The 25,506-nt window shown below is 41.0% G+C and overlaps 1 protein-coding gene and 1 long non-coding RNA gene across 2 annotated transcripts; both read left to right on the forward strand.

The window, feature by feature from the left end:
- Positions 1 to 44: 44 nt before the first annotated feature.
- On the forward strand, positions 45 to 5,795 carry LOC111226488. The gene is made up of 5 exons (XR_002665309.1): positions 45 to 176; positions 4,863 to 4,968; positions 5,042 to 5,119; positions 5,218 to 5,271; positions 5,389 to 5,795. It is a non-coding gene; the product is annotated as an uncharacterized LOC111226488 (long non-coding RNA).
- A 2,745-nt stretch (positions 5,796 to 8,540) lies between these two features.
- On the forward strand, positions 8,541 to 21,169 carry LOC111226477 (sodium-dependent phosphate transport protein 2A-like). Its single transcript, XM_022751652.1, has 13 exons — positions 8,541 to 8,604; positions 9,813 to 9,886; positions 9,982 to 10,134; positions 10,598 to 10,744; positions 11,052 to 11,195; positions 12,797 to 12,908; positions 13,428 to 13,623; positions 14,402 to 14,497; positions 14,681 to 14,747; positions 14,895 to 15,062; positions 15,271 to 15,387; positions 19,419 to 19,543; positions 19,932 to 21,169. The coding sequence occupies exons 1-13, from the start codon at positions 8,552 to 8,554 to the stop codon at positions 20,523 to 20,525; spliced, it is 2,046 nt and encodes a 681-aa protein (XP_022607373.1). The 5' UTR covers positions 8,541 to 8,551; the 3' UTR covers positions 20,526 to 21,169.
- Positions 21,170 to 25,506: the final 4,337 nt, after the last annotated feature.

The following is a 25,506-nucleotide window of genomic DNA, read 5'->3' on the forward strand; positions in this document are numbered from 1 at the left end:
TATGTATGTGTGTGTCCATAAATGTATGAGTGATGCGTCGGCGGTGCTATGAATGGGCAGAGAGGGGTGTGCTCTCACAGACACAATCGCAGCAGTGAGATGAGGAGTGCCATCTACCCCGCTGCACGTCTGCCGAACTGAGAGAAGAGGAGAAAGGGAAGACGGGAGGAAAGGAGGTGAGTGTCTGAATTTCCCTCAGCCATTTTATTAATCTCATTTTTTTTGGGAGGGGGGGTGGGTGATCGCTGTGCTTGTTCAGTCAGTAGATGTGTCTGCGTGTCCTTTCTCCCTCTGTCACTCCCATCATTCATTCTCTCCTCCTGTCTGTCACTCAGTGTGTTTCTGTGCTTGATTAAATGTCTTATGCTTTCTCAAGATAAACCTCCTCATCTCATTCATAGAAAAGCCCACATTTTCATTGAGACCGAGTGCCAATGCTTTCTCCTATCTTTGTTTTGTTATTTACCACTTTCAGTTTGCGCTTAGCTTCAAAATTTAGTCTAGTATACATTGGGGAAAACGACAAACATGTTTGGAATATCTTGGAAGTGTTTCTTGTCTGAACTCAATCCTCTTACTGGTTCTCACTGTGTCTTTGAGAGTCCTACAGAGGAATACATAAATGGTGTAAAACAAAACCCATCCATCAGATCAATGCTTGCACATCACATGTGCATTGAAAGATTCTGCTCAGCCAGTGAAGGAGAGAGTCTGTGCTCAGTGTTTTTATCAGCACTGACTCAGTTATCAGGTGAGATACACATGGCTGAGCTGCGATTCTGGCTGGGAGCAGCTGTGTCGGGCGATTCCTGACTAAATTCATCCAGATGGGGGGAGTTAGACTATGTGTGTGTGAGTGTGTGTGTGTGTGACACCTAAATATGGCAGAACAGACAGCCCATCATCATCAATTACAGGACATTATGTCCTTGTCAGTGTGAGCCGTCTTAATGTGCTCTCTATCCGGATGCCGATGCAGTCACTGCCCACATGCTCACCTTGGTGCTCGAACCACCTCTGTGTGTATGTGTGTGTTATTACAGCCTCTATAAATACACACATCATGAGCATGTGAGTTTCTGTGATTAGCATGCTCACCAGCACAGATGTGGTGAGGTGATAGTGTCAGACTAAGGCTTCAATTTCACCTCCTGCACTGGAAGTACAGTGATTAGCTGACCCATAAGAGGAGAAACTATCTCCAAGGTATTCATCACTAAACTCACGGCTGAAGGGATATTTCCTGTCATAGTCATTGCTGCTGGATGAATGAATGAACATTGATGATCTCCAGGTCATTTGACCGATGGGCAGATCTTTTCATGGTTAAGTGCAAGAACACAACAGATCCACAGTAGGTCCGACTTGATTGTTCTTATCTGTTCTTGTGCAGCTCATTCACACACACTTAAGTTAAGCTCAAGAAGTTCCTGTTGTGTTTTGCTCCTCAGCTGTGGAGTTAATTAGTCCTGACCCAACTCTCAAAGCTTGGTCAATCTTGGACCTTGAATCCGGTGGATTCGAATCAAAGGAGCAGATTTACTGCTTATGTAATGCAGATATTCACATCATCATTTCATTTAGGATCATAAAGGCTAAATACTCTGTTATTAAACTTTTCCACCTCAGATTTATCATTTTCTTCTTCTAGCGTCTCAGTCAGAGTGATGATGGGAGGAGGAAAAGGGTTGAAAAGACGGGCAGCCAAAATATTCTATTTGACCATCCTTGAAGAAAGAGTTCTTGAGTAGCTTTTAAGGCGAAAGTCTTTGTGTTGCTCTTGTGTAGTGTGCCCGCGTAATAATGTATGAGCAATTTGTGCACTTGTGCGTGTTCACGTTTCATTGTGCTTACCACAAAGAGGTGTAGTGTTTTTGGACGTGTCACTTTGGCTGCTTTTGGCCTGCTCATGTGGATTAATCGATGGAGAAGTGTTTCTCAAAGCAGCTACAGTGCCTTTCCACCCGCTTTGGTTTACCCTACACGGTCCTCACCATCCCTTTGCCTTGTCTACGAAGGTGGGGTTCCTCATCTTCCCAAACACGGGCAGACAGACAGTGACAGAGAAAAGCAGGGGGAGAGACAGGTTGAGGCAAGCAGGCAAATGGTTCTCATGTAGGTCATTTCCCTTAGTGATCTGGCCAGAGAGAGCACTCAGGACTCAATGAATGCATCAAGGCCTAGATTATCCTCCTCTGTCCCTCAAAGGGCTGTAATGCACATTTTAGAGTAAGTGCATGGAGTACAACAGCCTTGTATACCCCTGGGTGTGCCAACTGAACCATCATGTATGTGGTAATAGGCCCTGTATGAAAGAAGTCCTCTAGTCCCTACGGCACAGGCCATTGTGTTAGCAAATGCTGGCTGGCAGGTAGGGTCTTGTTGAATATCACACATATTCCAGTCCAACTGGGACTTTCTAATGGACTTCCCTGCAGCACCAAATGTGGTGCTTCCATGGCGGCTGACGTCAACCGTCACAGTAGGTGAGTGAGTTCCTGTCAGTCAGCTCCCATTCATTCTTTATGAGCCCTAAGCTGAATGCTTCCCGTAGAGCAGCAGGCTAATCTGGAGATCAGGGTGGTAGACAATTCACTGTCATCTCAGTCAGATCTGCAAGTGACTTTCCTTGTCAGAATTGTAAACATATACACCTTGGGAAGAAATCATTTCTTCATCAGTAAAAAAAAACCCCACAGAATTACTCAATGATTACTTTCTTCAAAAGTACATTTTCTCATTGGGATCCATATTCCACAACACACACATTTCCATCTAAGTTAGAACAGTTCTGGTTATTTCAGCTGAAAGATGTCTATATTTCTGTTTTTCTTTGTGCTCCTCTTACTCTTCTGAAGTGGGCGGGGCGCAGTAAGACAAAGGTTTACATTTAAAAGGACCAGTGTGTAGAATTTAGGGGATCTATTGGCAGAAAGGGAATATAATATCCATAATCATGTTTTCATTAGTGTAAAATCAATAAGTATCATATTTTAGTTAGCTTAGAGTGAGCCATTCATATCTACATAAAGCAGTTTCTCTTCCATGTTGCACCGTCATATTTATACAGTAGCCCAGAACAGAGACATGATAGTTTGTGGGTCATTTTGACCTGTAAGGTTTTATTTTATTTTTTATTTTTTGTAATTGTCCTATATTTTTACGAAGATAAACAAATTAAGTAACTTTTACTTAAACATTTAATGAACAAGTGTCTTTTTCCATATAAGCCATTATTCATGGTTCTGTGATGTTTACATGAGGAGTTATTAAGCATTAAATAGAGGAATGTAAAATCAGGTGGAAATGGGCCAAAAACAGCTATGGCAGAAAAAAGGATAAATCTGATCAAATGACACCCACACAGACACAGATTAACAGAGTGTTTTTGAGTGCTTTAATTGTGGCTTATTTATTCATGATTATTGAGTGTTAAAGAGAAATACTTACATATTTAATATATTATATATACAATACTATGAAGCCAAGCTCTCATGAGGTAACTTCTAGCTGCGGCACAAGGTACACTCACAGTGCTTCAGTTTCTTAAGCTTTCAACTACGTCCTGCGGCCTCTCTCAGCAGAACAGTAGAGCTCGGTTATCACGTGGTTGAGGAAGGCCATGAGATGTAGCCGAAAGCTTTGAAAACATTAAGCAAGTGCACTTTGTGATGAGATGTTTTGACAAAACTGCTGTTCAAAATTAATGCTGCAGCTCAACTTTACTTTTATTCAGAATAACCTAACACATATTCTGTTTTATGATGAGCAACATGTTTGAACCACATCTTCCAAATTCCCTGATGTCTTTCTGTGATTAGAATCCCATCTGTGTCTCCTCCATTTAAAGGCCTCACAGAATAGGACACCAATAAACCACCTGTTCATGCTGAGATGCCAGTGTTTTGATCTGATGGAAGTGGTCAGACGTCAGACAGAGGCAGATATCCACAGGCAGCGCTGAGATCTTTGGACTATAAAAATCAGTCTGATGCAAACTGACCCAGACCCAGAGGTGTTTTGTCTCCGGCCACCAGGGCCCCAGACACCAGCTGTGGATGTGGCTGTGACTGTTGGCTGGTGTTCATTGTGGTCTTTCAGCTGTGCAGGAAGCGTTTCTGTCCTCCTTTCTTTCCGGCTCTATCCTCTTTTGTCTCAATTTGAAAGATTCTTGTTTTTTATTCTTTCATAAAATATTTTTTAGTTTAACAGCATTTTTATTCCTCACATTTACGTCTTGTTTTAATTTTTTTTCTTGGGTCTAAAACATAATAGCTGGCAGACTGTGGAGCATCTCTACCAGTAGGACTCACTGTCTTTTATTTTATAACATTCAGCCACTGAACAGGCAAAGCCATCTTCTGGCAGTGTCTATTTCCATGGTAATAACATAGAACTTTGAGTCAAGTTAACCTGCGCTCAGGTGAATCAGTTTTTCAAACCAAAATGAGAAACAATAATGGGAGCAGCAGTTTGTACATCCTAGTGAGACAGTTATAGAACCAAACACCAGGGTAAACCCAGTGAAAAAAATCACACAACAAAACATTCAGATCGAGGAAGTGAGTCTGAGTCTGAGTCACAGTCGCCATCTAGTGAAAAAAGACCGTAACTGCAGACTCCTCAGCTTGCCTGTGGTGTCTCATTGAGTGGTATTCACCAGGCCTGTCAGGATGGGAATCAGTAAAGCCTTGCATTTATATTTAACTGGAAATACAAAGTAAACCTGGTCAGTTGCTTTGTAGCAGTGCTACCACTCAGCGAAGCTACAGACTTAAAAAGGTCTTGCATTTAAGCACTGTTGTTGCATGAAACCAAATGGCTAAAAAAGTTTCTCACTTTTCTCTCTCCTGTCTTTCCAGCCACACAATCAGCGTTTTCCAGAGGATATCATCCATCTTAATCCTCCATCAGCACTGAACGTCTCCTGAGAACAAACAGCCAGCCATGGAGCAGAAGACAAATGAGGTGTGTAAAAGCCTGATATGCAAAACATTTGAATTATTCTGGCCGTGTCTAACACGAGGCTCCGTCTCTCCAGAGTCCCACCACCACCTCTCCCCAGAAGCACATGAAGAACAGGTCCAAGTCCACAGAGGAGATGCAACAGTCGAAGAAGGTGAGCAGCAGCCTGACATTCATACCTCCCAGTATTTCTTCTCCCTCTCACTCTGTCAGTAATCCAATCTATCATGACGGCTCTGTTTTATCTCACAGGCCTTTTCCTCACAAAAATCACTCCCAGGCAGACCAGAACTGGACAGAGTGAAGGTGAAGAGTGCATCTGGAATAGTATTTAAGTGCTGTAATATTGCTATACTTAACGTACTCATACTTGCACTTACACTTGTATCTATACTCAATTTTTCTGTCTCTCTTTGTTTGCAGGAGTGTCCCGACGGCTCTGACATGCCCTCGCCCTCCACTGAAGAACTAAAGTGACTGAAAAATTAAAGGATCAATAGGACAATAGAGCTGCCATCAAGCGACAACATCATCATACATACATAAAACATGTTACACACATAAAAATGTACATATGTACACAGGGAAACATGCAAAAATATTTAGGATAATAGTGAACTAGATTAGAACATATGCAAGCAATGATGTGATCGGTTGAAGGAAACTGTATAAAAATTGGTAAATTGAACACACACACAAACTCATGCAGTCTGAGACAATTGCATGTAAACACAAGGACACCCATGATGATGCTGTTTCATTGTACTGTGAGTGTCATATACATACCAAACTGAATGTGTATTGACAATTAATGTGTATTGACAATAAAGTGATGCTGTTGAATGAATCCATTGCTCATCTCTTCTCACTCACATCTGCAAAATTCATCTCCGTCGACTAATTTCTCTCTTTGATATATTGATGCAAAGTCTGTAAATCTGTAAAACTGATGATTCATGAATAATTATTGATAGTTATATAATATTCAAGACACTACATGAGGGCAGAAAATGCAGACTCTTCATTTAATAGAGACTCTGGCTTTGACCAAAAAATCTCTATTCGGGGTACAAGATTATGGAGTCTAAGTAGCCATACACTGGGCCTTGTGGTGGCAGGGTGGTGGAGAGTGGGAGACAAATCAGATTAGATCATTTAAATGCCCTTTAACTGAAATGATGGTCCACAAAGTCCAGTGAATTCATTGAATAATACATTAATTGTTATTGTATCATTTCATTGGCAGACCCTGATGAAAACATCATGACTTTATTGTCCACCAGAGTGGGAAATTGTCTTTAGGTCACCAAAACATAAAAGTAGCATAAAAAACATAGAACATACCAAAGAAATATGATAACAAGGTGAGCATAACATGAGATGCTGTGGAGCAAAATGAGAGACTCTGTTCTCTGTTCCTCCCAGAGGCTGCAGTCTCTGACTGAGGAAATAAAGGATGAGAAATGTGTGTCAGGATTCTTATGGATTAACTTTTGTCCTGACAGTTTACAGCTCACTGAGCTTTACCTGGGGTTTCACAACAGTTTTGCTGATCATGCCAACTGCTGTACACTGGTAAGCTGCAGTTCAGGAGCTCAGCAGTGTTGGAACATTCAATCATAGTTTTCTAGACTTGTATTTCTAAGACTGACAGACTGTTGAGTCTCCTGGAGGATGAAGCAGTTGTTTGTATTTCTCATGCTGTTGATACTGTTGAGACGCTCGCAAGGTGGTCCAGAATAGCAAAACTTTCATGTATACTTGGTCCTTTTAGTGAAAATCTGCTTGGCACAAGAATGATTTCTTAAGTCTTATCAGTATTTATGTATATTTATATTTTCCACCAAACACAAAGAACTTGAGTTTGGGCAAAAAGATGGAGCTTCTTTTTAGGCTGTGTTTTCTGAAGAAGTCTTATTAAGGTCGTGTTGTTTGCATGTTAAATACTCAAAGCCCCCCAAAACGTGACTAATTGTTTTCCTGCTTGTACTAAAAATGTCATAATGTCTAGGTAACAGCAGTACGTCACCTTGCCACAACAGTGATGATAACAAAAACAATAAATAGAAAAGACAAAATAGAAATCAAGAAATAGAAATCAGACACCTACACCACATGGATGTACATGCATCAACTGCCATATGTCCAGAGATAATTAACTGACATGTTTCTGTGATCCCCTTCTCTTGAATTACAGACCGAGAGCTTAATGAAGGCATCATCTGGCATTCCTCAGTGTAAGATTAACGCAGGATAACACAGCGTGCCGAGGGGCAGAACAGGACTATAACGCTGTGCACCTACAGCACATTTACCAGCAGGTGTTTTGAGTGGCAGGATGGTATGTCGACCTGGTGGCTTCTGTTTGGCTTATCCCCGGGCTGTGTGGTGGCTACAACCTCCCTATGACTTGCACATCTGGAGAGGAGATTAGCAGCAGCATGGAGGGTTTTTTTTTTTTTTTACCAAAGAGCTCTGGAACTATGCCAGAGATTTAGGCGTAACCATGTGTGTGTGTGTGTGTGTGTGTGTGTGTATTTAAGTGACTGCATGTGTGTGTCCATATGTCTGTGAACATCTCTGCCCCCCCCCCCCACTGCTTAATGCTGCTCCAAATCTCAAGGATTTCTCTCTCCGGCACCACTGACAGCAGCAGCCTCGGCTCCGGTCCAGCTGCCTGCACAACAACAGAGCTGTTATCTCTCTCTCTCTCTGGCTCCCAGCTCTCATAATAGTTTGGAAAGTAACAACTCAGTTTAGGGGGTTATTAAGTTCTGCTCCTCTGAGTTCATGGGTCTAAATGTGAGGTCAGCAGGTTTGGCAGATTTGCTTGAGAGCACTGCTGATATGACAGAACTGTAGCTGGTCTAATTATTAACAATTACTCAGACCATCACGGCGCTCTCCCATGGTGAGGAGGACATTGCCTCTGGGTAGTGGGGTGTGCGAGTAAATGTGCGTGTACATGTGTGTCAAGAGGATCTCAGAAAATCTCCCTGATAGTTCATTTCCAATCACAACATGCTTGATCTTGAGTACTGGCAAAGAACCTAAGTACCTGAACATCCTGCACAAGTCAAGCAGATTACACTGTACGTGTTTGAAATACTCCCACTGACTTATCTCGTGGAAGAAATGATAATTTAATACCCTGGCTTCAATCTTTGCCAGGCTACAGTACGTGATGAAAAGAGTCGTGTGAGAATATGAGTGGACTTGAGAGGCAATGTCTTTGGAACGTCCTTCCAACATTCACCACTAGATGCCAGCTTTCTCCTGCTCTTGCGTGTGAAACTGTGAGCCTCAAACAACAAGGGTCATTAATCACATCAAAACAGTCCACTTCATCTTGGGAGCTTTATCTGGCCCCATATCAGGTGAAAAATAGCTGGTTGCGCAAACATCATTCTTCACCTAATACACAACGTGCTCCCTCAATTTATGCATCATTAAGTTGAGTCTTTGTGTTATTGATTAACAATGAGGTCTGTGATGTTGGAGCAAGTTAATCGACACGGGATGAGGTGTTCCTCCTGACACCTCCAGACCTGGCAGCTTATTTAAAGATGATTTACTCTTCAGTTTGATGCTTTCCTTTCCAGGGGGTCATACACAACACCTAAGACTGTTTCAGACAAGGTAAGATAAACCTACACTGCATATGTCAATATCAGATATTCATGATCAATAACATCTTTGTGTTAATATCATCTATTCAAAGCCATGACCATCAGTATTGAAGCTTTACTGTAAATCAAATTCTCTCTTCTGGCACCCACATCTCGTACACCCTACAGAAACTGTTGGTAAATCAGCTGCCACTCACTGACAACAGCGGCTAGATGTTTTATTAATCTTTTCATTTCACCACTTCAAGTAAAACTCAATGTCCATCATTTTGGTTATGCATCAAACGGAATAGACATATAAATGAGTCATGATGACAGACTAAAGGCAACTTACAAATGGACCAGAACCAGACAGAAAGAGAGAGAGAGTGGCAGACGGCAAACAGACGAGTATAGGGCAGCTGGATTAGAGGATAACATTCAGTACACACACACACACACACACACACACACACACACACACACACACACAAAGTATGCACAAGTACATTCAGAGTTTATTCAGCTGCAATCTATGGAATTTGGCAGATATGTTCCCACATATAGACGGGTACATATGCTAACAGGACTTCTGTGCGCCTCGGAACCTGCAGGGAGGATGCCACACAGAATGAGAATGATTCAGTAACTGTAATCACTGTAATTTCGCCTGCTGTAATTACTCAACCCACTTCCATCCTCTTTGCTTTTAAGAGTCACATTTGTACTCACTCCTCCACTGGAGGCCCCAAAATATGGCAAAGTGGCTGACATGAAAAAGAGGGAAAAACGGCCTTTTTAAAGCAACAATGTGAAAACCTTTGAAGGGAGCTGCTGCTCTGTAAACAGCGGAAAGTCCCTTTAAGAGGCGACTTGCAGGAAACAGAGGATGAGGCAAGTTACATGGATACTGATGTTTACCCTTATTGTTTGTGACGAGACATTCATTTGTTTAGAGGTGAGATGATGCGTCGTGGTGTATGTTGTTTAACTGTGCGAGCTGACCTCAAATCAAGGACAGCTGCCAATTACAAACAGCGTGGGCCGCTTTTGTTCTCTTTTAATTGCTTGTCTGCTGATCTCAGTGGCATGGTGAGAGATAGGCTCATACACACAAGTTGGTATCCATTGGTTTCTTTTTACTGTGGCAGGTGGTTGATAAACACATTCATACTCACATTTGCTCGCTCTACAATAGTGTCATCCTGTGATTTTAATTGACTCCATGTCTCCACACAGTGTTCAGAGCACCATGTCCTCTCGATCCATAACCATAGTTTCCTCTGGAAGGAGCACAGGACTCGACCACAATGGTAATTTATAAATTTCAATTCCCACCATATGTCTTTGAAATGCTTCGGAGCTGATCTTCCACACCTGAGCGTGTACTCTTCTTCTTTGTTATCAGGGATGAGGATGCATGGCAAACTCCCATTGGAGGAGGACAGGGAGTCCGGCATCGGCTCCACCCTTGACCTCAGCAGCAGCTACAACCAACATACCAGTCAACATGCCAACAAACCTTCAATCAGGGAAGCAAACAGCCTCCCCACAGAGAAAGGTACAAGAGTGGCATAAAGAGGGGGATCACACACTCATCTACTGGGATGCCAGCGGGTCTGATCTCTTTTATAAGGCAAAGAACAAGGGCAGAATCCTAAGCCACATGCTCATTAGATAAGGACATGCTCAAAAGACACAGAGCCAGTGGGACCGTGCCGTCTGGGCAATAAAGGCAAAGTCCTGCTGCCACTCAGCAGTATTTGGCTGCATATGGGTAATGTAGTATGTCAGATGGTTTTGCTCTCTACATGTGAGATTGCTTACTGAGGCTATCTCCCTCATCCAGAAAACACAACTCACAAGAATGAGGGGGGGAAAGGGGGAGTGTGATGTGGCCAGAAAAAAACGACAATTTTGTGTTATCTGTGATACGTTTATTGAGAATGGGTTGACTTTGCTGTCCAGATTTAGGACACATAGCGAGGCTAACTATCCCCCACGGTTGTTCTTGTTTTGAACAGATTGCTCTCCTCAGACCACGACTGTGACTCCAAACAAGATCAGGCAGCTTCTTATCAATCTATCCAAGATCCCTCTCCTCTTCATCCTGCTCTTCTTTTTTGTTTGCTCCTTGGACACTCTGAGCTCTGCCTTCCAGTTAGCAGGAGGTAAGTACTCTAACCCTCACTGCCCCCCTCAGTGGGTTGATAGTGACTCAGCCAGTTGATGTTTGATAAATAAGTGAGTTACTACAGAACAGTTCACACTGTCCTCCTGGGGCTCTGCTGTATAATTTAGTGCATAGCTTCATCTAGTGACCTTTTTGGATTGGGGGAAACAAGCACTTTGAATCTTGTTTAACATTGCTCATGGCATCCTTGTCCTTCCTGAGTCCACAGTATGTGTGTGTGTGTGTGTGTGTGTGTGTGTGTGTGTGTGTTTCTGTGTGTGTGTGTGGGTGGCATATTTAACCAGGGAAAGTGGCAGGGGACATTTTCCAGGACAATGCGGTACTGTCTAACCCTGTGGCGGGACTAGTGGTGGGGATCTTGGTTACAGTGCTGGTTCAGAGCTCATCAACCTCCACCTCTATTGTCGTCAGTCTGGTGGCCTCGGGACGTGAGTAGGCTCATTAAAGTGTGTGTAAATGTGTAAGCGTCAGCATACTGTAACATGAGCGCTTTAAAGTTTTAAACAAGACTCTGACCCAGAAAGATGTCCAGGCCGGCCTCATTTAGTCTGAGATGTATGTTATATAGCCTCTGCAGGCTATTTAAGATATCACAGTAAACACAGAAACAGTAACATAGCAATGAAAACAGAAAAGACAGGAAACTCCCATGGTGCATCTGTGGCAATAACAAATGGATCTAATTAATTTGTGGTTTATGGTTATAATCTCACGTTACTGGCTCTCAGCCAAGTCACATGCTGTGCTCCCTTTGGAGGATACAGTAAATTATTCTACTTGATTTGCTGTTTGGTATTAAGGAACAAAATTAGTGAGTATAGTTTATATTTAATACATCAATATAAGTAAATGAATAAGACAGTTGAAGATTTAGCTCTGTATATTTACACTTACTTACACATACTCACTCTACTCCGGCAGTCAAGGGTAAACTAGGAAATGAAGATCAGCAGTTGACAAAGTTTTTGTAAAATACCATTTTTTATTAGTATTATTATTATATTAATCAGTGGAATTATTGCAAACACTGAAAATGCTCAAAAATAATAAAAAGCAGTATAACAACCTTGTCCTGTTGTGTAACCTTTTTTTCTGTCACAACAAAGGAGGTTTCAGCCTTTGGTATTGGTTATTGACCCTTCTATTCCTAGCTAACTTCTCATTAGTAAGACACTAATGAGACACTTTTATGTAGTTTAACATGCAGTTTTTAGTTTAAACAAAATATAATTTAGGCAGCATTTCAACACTATCATTGGTATATTTGAACTTCTGAGACAAAAACTTAGCATGTGCACCTGCCATGGGCTTCACAAGGGGCTTCAGTGACATGATCTTAAATGGGGTTCCTCAGCTAAATAAAGTTGTCCGTGGAACTGCCTGATTTAAAATCATTATGATGTCACACAGGAGGACATGGTTTTCAGTGACAAAGAGGAAAGTTCGGATACTCATAGATATATGGATTAAAAGTCAAAGTCATTTGTAAACACAGTCACTCTAGCTTGTCATGCCTCATAAGACCAATACACAGTAAGGTTACGACCTGTCTGTGCGGGTTCTGATGTCTCGCTTTTCTATGTGGTTAAAACGAATCAGTATGCTGGAGGAGACTCTCTGCTTCCAAAGCTTTTCAGTAAGAGAGCTAGGAAGAAGATTATAGGTAATTATCAAAGAGATAAAGAGATGCAGAGGCATGGATGTGTGTCTATATAAGTGTGTTCACATGTGCATGTGTCTTTGAGGTCATCATTATTAGAAACATCTTCAACAATAAACCCCTCTGCAGAATGTGAAGACTAAGCTGCCTCCACTCAACCTCAAATTACAGTCACCTTTCATCTCCATTAAAACTCATGTTGCATTCGGAACTGTGGAAGGTTATGTGAAGTAATTATTTGCACAATAACACTCTTCACAATGAAGACAGCCATTTGCACATCTACAATGCTTTTGTTTAACACCGCAGTTTTTAGTCAAAGATGTCTTTCAAGTAAAATCTATCTTTCTGTGTGGTCTCATCTCACAGTGTTAGAAGTGAGGTTGGCTGTTCCAGTCATTATGGGGTCCAATATTGGGACTTCAGTCACAAACACCATAGTGGCCATGATGCAAGCTGCAGAGAGGACGGAGTTTCAACGGTAAGTGAAGAAAGTTGGCAAGGCCGAGGATGTGTGGAGGAGAGGCAGAAGATCAGGGAAGAAGAAATAGAAATGGAAAAATGAAGAGGATAAGTGCAGAGCTGGGGGAAAGATGGATAACAGTGTTAAAAGTGCAGGTAGAAAGCAGAGGAAGGCGAAGAGAAAGCATTAACAGGTGTTCGCTGCCTCTGCTTCAACCTACATTTGAGTGTAATTTTTATAACAGTGACCATAATGGCACCAATCCACATTGATCCCACACCAGTAACCCTTTGGAATGAAAAGATACAGCACTGAACAGATGGCATGTTACTTTATCTGTGTCTGGTAAAATAAACATAATTTATTAATTCTTTCATAATAGTCTCACACACATTGAGTCAAAACCAAAATACCCGTTACATCACACACATCCCAAAAAGTTAAGCCATGAAAAGCAGATTAACAAGCAATCATTCAGAGTAGCTGATGATGCTGATGGCTGACCTTAACACAGAAAATTATTGTGACCCACTGCAGCGCCTTTGCCGGGGCAACAATCCATGACTGCTTCAACTGGCTGTCGGTCCTGGTCCTGCTGCCGCTGGAGGTGGTGAGCGGCCTCATGGCCCGGCTGTCCCACCTGCTGGTCACCAGCTTCAAGCTCCAGCCTGGGGAGGATGCACCTGAGCTGCTCAAGGTCATCACCGAGCCAGTCACCAAGCTTATCATTCAGGTAAAAGCCAATCACCGTTTTTGTAACGGACTTTTGATAAACCCCTCTATCAAATAGTGATTCTTCAATCATATGCTAAGAAATAGTAAAAATGCACAAAGGGTCTGACAATCACTGGTTATGTTAAAAAACAATTAGCTCATCCACTTGTAGATGTGTAGAATATTTCCCCACTGGTTAGAATTTGATAATGGATGCTAGACTTGAGGCTAGTGTTAGCAGCTTTGTCCTCCTCTTTATTTACATTCCAACAACCCCGTCCGAAGTTACCTGAGTCAGTGTTGTGTTTGTCAAACACACTTGTTAGTACTCTTCCTAAAGCCTTTTGCATGGGACTTGCAGCTTTAGCCTCTGTGCCAGTTTGACGTAAAGTCAACCAGAGGCAGAGTTTTTTTCAACCAAATCAATGCTGGCTACAGCAGGTTAAGTCGACAGCTGTCATTTCAGCTGGTAAATGTGAAGGTCACTGGTTTAGAATAAGAAGCCTGCTTTTGTCTACCTCTGTCTCACTCAAGAGCCCAATGTTTCAACAAGTGAAAAGAATTTCAAGTAGCAAAGCTGTGAGAACAGAGAACTTGACACACAGCAGACAGTAGGTAAGTGGGGTGGAGCTTAGTGAACACTTAGTTAGCACCTTGAGACACAGCAGGTTCACTGTGAGGTGAGGGAGTTGAACCCTGGGCTTCTGGTTAAAGAAGCAAAGAAGGTTGTTTTAGTCATTTAACGTTGCACTCCTGTAGTTTGAAATCTGAAGAATATTTTTTCCTTTCACCCTCAGCTTGACAAGTGTGTGATCACAGGGATTGCCATGGGAAATGAGGACATGAGGAACAGGAGCCTGGTGAAAGAATGGTGCCAGACTGACCTTGTTATGGTAATGGCTCGTCTCCACCGCTGTCTCCTGCACATTCAGACACATTGTGTCACAAACTGGCGCCAAACAGAGCCTGTCACTGCTGCCAGTGAAAACTGTTTAAAATGTTTCTTTTCATCGTAGCTGCTTCTTTCTTTCTTTCTTTCTTTCTTTCTTTCTTTCTTTCTTTCTTTCTATCTACAGTCCACAGACAATGTGAGCATTGAAAACTGTGGCTTCAGTCATGTCTTGTCCCAGACATCAGTGAAGTGTGAGTTCTAACTCAATTATATCTGTAACCCACCCACTTCATTATCATTATGCATTTCTTCTATGCATTTTCTTTTCAGTAGTGGTCATGTTAAAATTGAATTTGTGGGGTAATATCCTGATGATTGCTGTTTCTGTCACTCTACAGGTAGGCATTTATTTGTTTCCACCGTGCTGTCAGACCTCAGCGTGGGGCTGATTCTCCTGGCAGCCTCCCTGGCTGTCCTCTGCACTTGTCTGTTGCTCCTGGTCAAGCTGCTCAACTCACTCCTTAAAGGCCAAGTAGCAAAGGTCATCCATAAAGTCATCAACACAGGTGGGCATGCCTTGACCTTCTGGAGCTTTTACTCAGTGTATCTGCATGTAGCAGATGAATATACAGAATCCAGTATGCAAGAAACTAGGAAAACATTTAAAAGCTGCTTTGGATGCAAATTAAATGAAAGAGATTGTGTAGAAGATAGAAGCAGCACTGTGTTTATACATGTGGGTAATTTCCATCTCTCCTCCCTATGTCTCAACAGACCTGCCATATCCATTTGGGTGGCTGTCAGGATACGTGGCCATGCTTGTGGGTGCAGGAGTGACATTTGTGGTTCAGAGTAGCTCTGTCTTTACTTCAGCTATGACTCCCCTGGTAGGTGAGTGATTAAATGCCATTGCACCTCTAAAAACTACAAGAGCCTCACAATACTAGAGCTGTTCGAAATGATACAGTACAAGGAAAAAGTTCATTAATGTAAGGAGTAGGCCACAGAAAAGACAATTAATTGTAATTAAAAGAGAAAAGCCATAAGTCCAACATATGAACCATGACTGAAAGCATTCATCTCATATATGTTCAATATAAAAAGCAGTTAAATAACTGAATGCTGAAATATGCTAATAATCCCACCAAGAGGTCTAGATAGAGACATGCATGTACAAAACTTTTCTCTTTTATATTTGATTTTTTTTTTTTTTAACTTTCTTTCATTAAAATCTTATGAATTTGTTATTTTTCTGTATTAGACTTCCATCCACCAACACAATACTGTGACTGGTATTCTGCAATAACTGCTCTAACACGGTGGACTGGTGCTGCTGCAGATCTGTCAGTTAGGGTTAGAAGTGAAATAAGATTATGACATAATTACTTTGGTGTTGCCTTTGCGGCACCAAAGTTTGTGACCCTATTCAATAAGTGGCTTTTAATAGCAGACAGTGTGGACACAGAATAAGCAGAGACCTTGCAACTTGGCTTAGTTTTATTCTCATGGAAATATACTGTCTTGTCTACCACCCACCTCAGTGACCTCAGGAGGCCGAACCAGTCAGCATTTAAAAACAATTTTAGCCATTAAAATACAGAATAATAAAGCAGAACAATTTGGATCATTCATATTCATACCTCACACACACACACACACACACACACACACACACACTTACACAGTGGGAGACTGACAAAGTAAAAACAATACCATGGCTGGTAATTAATCAGAGCCTCAGCAGTACTTTGTTTTTAGTGCTAATTAGCTAACATTAGCTTGCTAACATGCTAAAACTAAGTTGGTGAACCTGGTAAACATTATACCTCCTTAGCATCAGAATTTTAGCATTGTTATTGTGAGCATGTTATCATGCCGATGTTAGCATTTAGCTCAAAGCTCCACTGTGTTTAAGTACAACCTTACAGGACTGCAAGCATGGCTGTAGACTTTGAGTCTCGTGTTTTTTAATTTTAAAATGTAAGAAATACAAGTCTTTAAACTCCATCCTGCTCAGGGATAAGTTCAAGATACATTATTATATGAATGCCAATGACCACAAAACAGGTTATTCGTCATTTTTTATATATTATTATGTATTATATAAATATGACCAATGAGACTAAAATGCTGTAGACAGCATGCTAATATTCTGACACATCATAGGTCCAAACTGAATCCTTACAACAAAACTGAGAAAATTTGAAGTAATTACAAATCCTGCCCATTTAACATTTATAGTTTTATTTGTTTTAAGCCCAAGAGGAATGAAAACATTTAATTTAAAAAAAATGAAAGTTTGGCCGATTAAACTATAATGAAATGTCCATATTAAAGAAACAACTGCAACAATAGTCAGTGTTCATAATTTGTGAGATTCCATGTTAGGGCACACAAACTTGCATTCATAATGCCATCTGTTATCTCCCCTACACCTATTGTAGCCTCATGAAGCCCTATATCAGCACACTCCCACCTCCATGTTTCACAGTCAGCACTTTGCAGTCAGTGGTAGTCCTGGCCAGGTCCATGCCAAACATGCTGGACCTCTTCTGATCCAAAACAATGTATTTTGGATTCATCTGACCAAAGAATGTGCTGCCAATATTCATCACGCTTCTTTTCGTGTTCTTTAGCAAAGTTAAATCTTACAGTTTTTTGTTGTTTTGTCAGCAATGGTTTTCCTCTTGGACACCGTCCATCAAGGTTGATACTGAAAGTTACTGCAGTTACTGAAACACCAGTTTAAACAGATGACCCATGTGCAAAGTCAGAAACAGTTACCCGTCCATTTTGTTTTTTATGTATCTTTTTTTACAACCATGTTCATGCAATTAGCTTTAACTGGAAATGACAGGTGAAATGATTTTTGTTGCAGTGGTCGCAGGTCTGCTCCATTTTGTTGCATTGAAGTTTTTCGTTAGAGCCCGTATTTTCAAAGTCATCTATCTAACCTGTTTGTTTTTAATTATAGATAAGATCAAATACCCTGCACATCAAATCACTTAAAAATAACACACTTTGTGAAACGTGATATTTACTGCACAGGGGTGACCTCAGTTTTATTGTGTACTGTAGATCATGTTCTCATAACACAAACAAATATTCTCAGGGGTGATCAACAAAGTAAGCTTTTCTTAAGTTGAATCCCTTCTTCACTTTTGCAAACACCACACCCACTGTCTCTCACAGTCCTACTTAACTTTGCAGCTCAGTTTTTCTGCAGTTTGTGTTCGCATGATCTCGAGAAAGTCCTGTTTATATTCAGGGAGTGATCCCAGCATCTGTCCAGCTAGATGGTTGGACTGATGTGAAGTCTCTTTTCATCTTGAACCTACAGTTATGACTCTGTTTCATTTGGTACAGGCCTTCAGGGAGATTGTCTCCTGTAATGTCTTATTAAGCTAGAACCAAACTGTGCAGAGTATCAGATCTTATGCTTGAGTGGGCCATCACTGTCCTGAGGTGGTTATCAGTCAAATTACTTGTGTGTACTCTGCATCTGGCAATTGAGGTTTGAAATCACAGCCATTGCACATATGTACTTAGATTGTCTCATTTAATGTTATTCATGTGATCACTTTTTTGTACATTGTTAACATGTGGCAGAGAGAAAGAATGGCTGAAAACAACAGCACAGTTTTTTTCTGTCAAGCAAACTGGTTTATGAATTCAAACACCAAAACCTATAAACAGACGTTTACTGCTACAGTAATAAACTAACAGTACACTGACCAAAGGTTTACTTGATTGCTTTAGTCATATATTTAATGGCTAATTAATATCCTTGTGTTCTCAAACTAAAGAGAAAATTCCTCAAATTTCTTTGTTGACTAATAGCTCGTTTACCAGCTTGATGGGTCCAAATAAGGACATAAGCATGCTGATTTCCACTGATCGAGTCTTGTGAAGTTTATAAGAACAGGTTGCATAACCGGCACTGTATGCCACTGGCTAAATGAAGCATGTAAAATCAGCAATGACTGAGTCATCAGCCTGCTATACAGTGATAAATGTGAGGTGGGAATAATTTCTCTTTTTAAACACGAATAATTAACTGGTTTAAGAGGCTTTATACATAGAGCATGATTTACAATCCACAGATATACTTAATGTAATTAAGCATTTGTTTATTTTACTTTAGATTTTTGCTTTATTTTTCCCCTTCATGTCTTTGTATCATGTATTGAAAACAAACTAGCAACAAACAGACAGAGAGCAAACATTTTCACACTATTTCAGTAGATGCTGTTGCAGAATTGCCCTACTTTGGTTGTGAGTTGCTGTCAAGCAGCCACTCATTTCACAGTAATTAGTCATCTTCTGGCAAAGTAATTTTTCAGCCTCAGTAATTGCACTGATGCTTTTTTAAATATTGGCTTTTGTCCATCTTAAACATCAAGTACAAATGGTTTCATGTTATGTCTATTTATCTGAGATGTAATTAGAGTCAAATAGTTTGAATAATTGAAACAGTTCTTTTCAAAACCTATTGGAGAGTAGCTTCCATGATTTCCACCATGGCTCTCAGCACATTTTCTTTTATTGTTGCTGATTCTTATCCTTGTAAAAACAGTGAATTCAGATTTTATCAGCTGCTAACAAATGGTATCCCGATCAAAGATTTCCACTTTTTACAAGATAGATTAATGAGGTTTAACTTTGACAAATGTACTGCATAATTTCTGAGAGAGATAGTTTATCATTGCTGACACTTTGTATCTGTCACAACTTTTAATCTTGAGAGCAGATGATTGTAGCGCACTTAACACCAAAGTGGTGTCAAGTGCATCAGAAAGTAGTTAGTGCTCTGCAGATATTTCATCAGGAAGAGGACCGGAGCTATTACATTTCCTGGTTAACTATCATTATTTGATCACCTTGTTTCCCTTGACACAGCACGTTCCTGTTGTCTGCCTCAGGTATTGGTGTGATCAGTCTGGAGCGGGCCTATCCCCTCACCCTCGGTTCCAACATTGGCACGACTGCCACGGCCCTGCTCGCAGCTCTGGCCAGTCCCGGAAACAAGCTAGCAGCGGCCATACAGGTATCAGCTGGATGTCTTATCAGACACAACAGCCATTTTAAAACTGCAGGAAAATGAGAAAAGGAAAATTCATGAATATATTTTCCAATGATGAGCCTCTGGATGAACACAGACAGTGATACAACAATAAGGGAGTCTATACAAATAGGGGGAGTTAAAGATGGTGGATCATAATAATGTTTAAATGTATATTTCTGAACATCGATTTATGCATATATGTGTGAGCAGGAACTTTGGATGCAACTAAGTAGACGATCTAGGGAAAACTGTTGTGTATTAGTCTTGTTTTGTTTATGGTACGAATGTTACATGACAACGCTTTGAGTGTGATCGATTATGTCCCTTTGCACTTATTTACTGTATCTATTTATCTTATATTTGTACGTAGATTGCTCTGTGTCATTTGTTCTTCAACGTCTTTGGGATTCTGCTGTGGTATCCTCTTCCCTTCATGCGTCTGCCGATAAGGATGGCTCGTGTCCTGGGTGAGCGCACTGCCAAATACCGCTGGTTTGCAGTCTTGTACCTTCTGCTTTGCTTCTTACTCCTTCCCTCGCTGGTGCTGGGCCTCTCACTGGCCGGCTGGCGGGTAATGGCTGGCGTTGGGGCTCCTTTCCTAGGCGTGACCATCTTCATCGCCATGGTAAACATTTTGCAGGCCCGCAGCCCCCGTCACTTGCCGGCTAAGCTCCAGAGTTGGGAGTTCCTGCCCAAGTGGATGCACTCTCTCAAACCACTTGACCGCCTGATCACCAAGGCAACTGTCTGCTGCAGCTCAGCAAGTGAGGAGGGGAAGGGAGAGGGGGAAGAGGAGAACACCTCGACACAGACGAACTCTGTCGACCCAAAGACAGAGTCCGCCCAGAGGAAGGCAAAGCTGGCGTATGACAACCCAGTCCTGGACTACCTGGATGAGAGCAGACCTGGTGTACGGGTTTTTAAACTAAAAGGGTTAGAGAGGTGCAACAGCACTCCACTGTAGTTGGACTGAGAACAGAAGCTATTTTATATTCTATCATGTCAATATCATGGGAAGTGTAGGATTCAGAAAAGTCATTTCATAATTCTTTGGAAATAAACCCAATTATAATTATTGATTGACTGGTCATTAGAGATATCCTCCCAAAGCCATCATGAGCTCCGTATGAGACTTTAGTGTCAGAAAACATCAGCTGGGAATCAATAGAGCTCTGCAGCTGGAAGCCAGGCCAAACAGTCATCATTGGGCAGTGGTCTCAAAACACATGATGAAGATAACAAAACAATCTCACCTCAAGGTTCATTAAGTAATTGTTCTGGGGCTTTCCATCATACGACATGATCTTCATCACAGACAGTTTGCCCAGTTGTCATGGTGATGTAAATGATGACATTTAAATTTTTACAGAGCACTTTAAGAACTTCCTTGTTTAACATTCATGTAACTGGGTAAACTCCACCTGCTGATGAAGCTCATATGATCAAAAGCTCCAGAGAAGATGCTAAATGGACCTTATAGTGGTTTTATTTTTTGTCAACTGTTGTTCTCAAGGTCAATAATGAACTTGATGTAACACAAACAGTGCAGTGAAGCGTGAATCTGTAACTGGAAACTGTATTAAAGGCGTCCTGTGGAGCTCTTGGCCACTAGTAGCACAATGGAGCAGTGTTTTATGAGTGGGTCCCCATGTTGCTTGGATGTTTGTATGTGCATTAGGACACACACACACACACACACACACACACACACACACACACACACACACACACACACACACAATTCATATCGTAGCCTTCAACTTTGCAGATGTTTCGCGAGGAAGGAAACACATTTAGGCCTCTAGGATACACACAATGCATTTGGGTGAGAAACATTAAACGTTTTCCTTGTTTGTGAAAAGGAAACTCCTTGGGGCAGCTTTAGCTAGCAGCCAATATATCTTGCAGCAAATGTATTCACAAACCAGTTTCAGTGGATAATTTAGAAGAAATTTGACAACATTTCCAGAGCAGCCAACATGTTCCAGTTTGAACGTCTTTCGCAAAGGCCAGTGATCAGCAGTGGGAGCAAGTCACACATGTGCAAGTCAAAAGTCAAGTAAAGTCATTGCTCAGGTCAAGCAAGTCACAAGCATAGACTGTACATAAAGATGGGTGTAGCCTTGGTCACCTGCAACCGTTGTGGCAAGCATGTGCTTAATTTAAAGTTTAAACAGGCCAATTATATAAAAATTCACCCCCCTGTTCCCATGAAAAGCTCAAGACCTTTTTTTCTTCTTTTTTTTGTACCAGGCTGTAAACATGTTTATTCCTGCTGTAAAGTTGGGCATTTTAACATGGGAGTCTACGGGGATTAACTCGCTTTTGGAGCCAGCCTCAAGTGGCCATTTGAGGAACTGCAGTTTTTGGCACTTCCTTGTTGTCTTCATTTTTCAGCCCTGGGGGTTTCTGCTTGGTCACAATTCAAGTCATAAAATTCTGATAATCTATCCCAGTTTCCAAATTTAAATCAGTAAAATACAGTGGTCATGAAAAGAGTTTTATTTTCAACATTAATGAAAATTGTTGCCGCCTGCTTACACCTTATAAATTTTACTGATGTTTCTGGCAATTCATCTTAGAGAGTTCATCAGTTTGTTGTTTGCTGTTACTGTCATGAGCACAGAGAAAGAAAAGGAGACCAGCCCTGCTGTCAGCCCAAAGTCTAATGATAAAACAATCTCATTACCATGTTGATAAATGTTTGATTATTATGTTAAGACCACGTCATCACTTGTTATATAAGTGTTAGTGGGAGACTGGATACACACAGACACTACAAAGCATTCAAAGAATCATCACATGAGCTACTTGATGTTATCTACAAAGGAGTGTATGAATGTGCTGTAGCTAGTGCATGTGTGTTGGTGTGTGTATGCTTGCCTAAGTATGTACACTCGGGAGGAGTCATTGAACGGATAAATATGTGCTGTTTTTTCTTTTTTCATTGTGACAATTGCTCATGCATTTAAGAAATATTGACTCTGCATTCTGTTGATGTAATGAGAGACAAAGGAAAGACACTTTGAACAGCACATTGCAAACAGGATGAATGTGCACACAACACAAATAACAAAACACTTTATGTCTCGGGGTAAAATTACCACTTGATGTTCAGAACTGTCAAAAAGAGAGACTTCATTCATTCTCGTGTGTCTTACATGAAAGCACTTTGCAATAGGAAGCTTTTTTTGTTGTGCATGTTCAAAGACCTTGCTAATCTGCAAACTTACACCCCAGACATTTTTTGTTTCAACAAAAGCAGCTTCCTCTCATCATACTCCTCTGATCCTGTCATGCCCTTTAATGTTCTAGTGTTTTCAATGAGATGCGGCCATCTCCACCAGCAGACATGGCAGTCTGGACGAGGTTTGCATCACCCTATCCTGCTGAATCTAATGTGAACCTTGGAGGCATTTGAGAACAGAGAAAAAAGGGGAGGAGAGCCACGAACAAGAATCTACCATGACACTCACTCCTGCATGCACTCACAAAAACACACCCAGTGCGCGACTCTATTCTCTGAGTGAGAGATGATCTGAGCCCTGATTATCACTTGTGTGGGTGCAGTTTGGATCAGTGCTAGAGTCCAGCAGGGTCAGGTCGCGGTCCTGCCAAACTCTCATGTCCAGGAAATCACAGTGAAGACCTGGAGCTGCCAAGGCGCTCTGCTGGAATCATTAGTGTTCAGACTACATTATTAGATCAAAAAGTAGCGCATTTTATTAACGCTGATTTACACTTATTCACTCCTAACACCCTTTTTTCTTCACTTATCTAGAATCAGTAGTCTTTCATTCCTTTGTCTACTGTTTCCATTTTTGCTCCAATGTCATTATTGTTATCCCATTAAGTTATGGAGTTGTGGGTGTTTTGGTGGGGTGTGTTTTGTGTGCACAAAGAAGAAAATCTTGTAGTCCCTTAAGAGACCAAAAAGTAACTTATTTCTGGTATTCAAGCACTACTTGGTTCCTGCAGGGTTACGGTCACACCTCATTCTTCAATAGCTAATTTCATGAACCTTTTCAACCCTCACACCCTCAGAATTTGCTTCCAAAGCATTTTGTTTCACCAAGTGGATGATGCAGCAATAAGTATTTCACAAAGGGATTGCAATGCAATATACTTAATCAAAATGGTCATCCAGAGACATCATTACTGCTGAAACAACAGAAGAGTTTGGTGGTAAAAGGCTGTAGCCTCTGCACAAGTACTAACATGAAAATCTGCAGTATTGTCCCGGAGGATTTCCTGTTAGGTTGTCATGTTTCCATAAAAAAGTTTTGACTCCATCTCTTCCAGCAATAATGAACGCTTTTAATAGTGTTAGTCATTAGATTACTGTCTAATAACACTTAATGATTGAGATTAATGCCAAGCTCACTTATGCAATATCATTACAAGGCAAATGAAGCTAGATTGCTTGCTGAACCAAAATTCACACCACATATAAGGAGAATTACAATTGATAAAGGAGCTGTTTAGCCAACGCTAGAATTAACAGCTGTTTACTTATCGGTCTAGGAGAAATGTTCTGAGTTCAGCATCGAACTTCATTCCTTTCCTCACCAAGAATGGTCTCCAGCTGTGGAAAGCAAGGCCAATGTTAACTCTTGTTTCTATCATGTTATTTCTATTATATGAAATGGCTTAGGATTCACACATCAACTTTTGCTTCCCGATCCACTCATTAAGAGGAACAGATTCATGCAAAATCACTCAAAGATAATTTTATTAAAGCTTTTAGGACGAAGCTATAGTTACCTACCCTCTGTTTCTAAAATATTAACCACAGTAACAGAACTGAAAATGATCCACTGTTATTCAGCCTCTCATATGAATACAAACTGTTCTTTCATTGCCAGTGGCTGTTGTTAAGTCAGCAGTGTGTGGGCCTGTTGGTATAACGTGCTCACCCAAACCTGCAGAAGCCACTCCGCTCATACTTGAGTTTCACTCAGTTTAGTCTTATCCACAGGGCTAAATTTAGTCTCATTTTACTTCTTCTAATAACTAAGGTATTGCCATGCTTAATGGAACCGTGAAGATGCATTTGAACCTTTGTTTCTAGTGCAGTAGATCTGCATACCTGTACATCATTACATGGACTTACGCCTTGATGGCTACGGCAGAATGAGTCTAAATGTATTAAAGTATGGTGAAGTGTAATATCTAAAACCCCTTTGTGATTTAACAGCGATCATTAGCAGATGTATTTCAGCCACAGCTGGTAAGGTAGCTTGTTAAACAGTAATAGAGGAGAAAAAGGTGAAGGCAGAGAGTGCTGTTCAGGTCACCTCTCACTGCTACAACAGCTGGAAATAATGTTAACTGATCACAATTTATTCCACTCACACACACAAAATTAATTACGACTGAAACTTTCCCTCACCATTTAATTTGAAGCGTTAAACGACGGCAGTATCACAAGAACTGCTCTATTTTTTAGCTGCACAGTTTGCATGCAGACCGAAAAGTGTGGGAAAGTTAACTTGGGGGGACAAAATAAGGGTTCCAGTATTCAAGCCAAAAACACGATATCAAAAATTATTCATGAATTTTGAAAAGTTCTCATCACTTAATTCATTTCAAAAAGTGTATAGATGTTTTGAAAAGTTCTCATCATAAAAAAAATGATTGCTGTCAGAATGTATGCAAAGTATGCTTTTCACAGAATTGATGTAAATCAACCAGAGAAGAGTTTTTATGAGTTTTGAGCAGTTCTCTATCTGTGCTGCACACACACATAATTACCTCCATTTGTACTGAATGCAAATGAAATAGAGGAGAAAGAGAGATAGAGAACGAGAGAGGTTTGGGGGAAAAACAGGCTCTTCCTGCAGGGTGAAGGTGGGTGGTTGATTTGAAATATGTTTGTATATGCGCATTAATGCTTTCTGTGTTGATGCTGTTCTTGTGTGCAGGCTGGTAGTGAGGGTGGTTTT

The sequence above is a fragment of the Seriola dumerili genome, unplaced genomic scaffold (genome assembly GCF_002260705.1).
Source record: "Seriola dumerili isolate Sdu_G_001 unplaced genomic scaffold, Sdu_1.0 BDQW01000160.1, whole genome shotgun sequence".
NCBI lineage: Eukaryota > Metazoa > Chordata > Actinopteri > Carangiformes > Carangidae > Seriola > Seriola dumerili.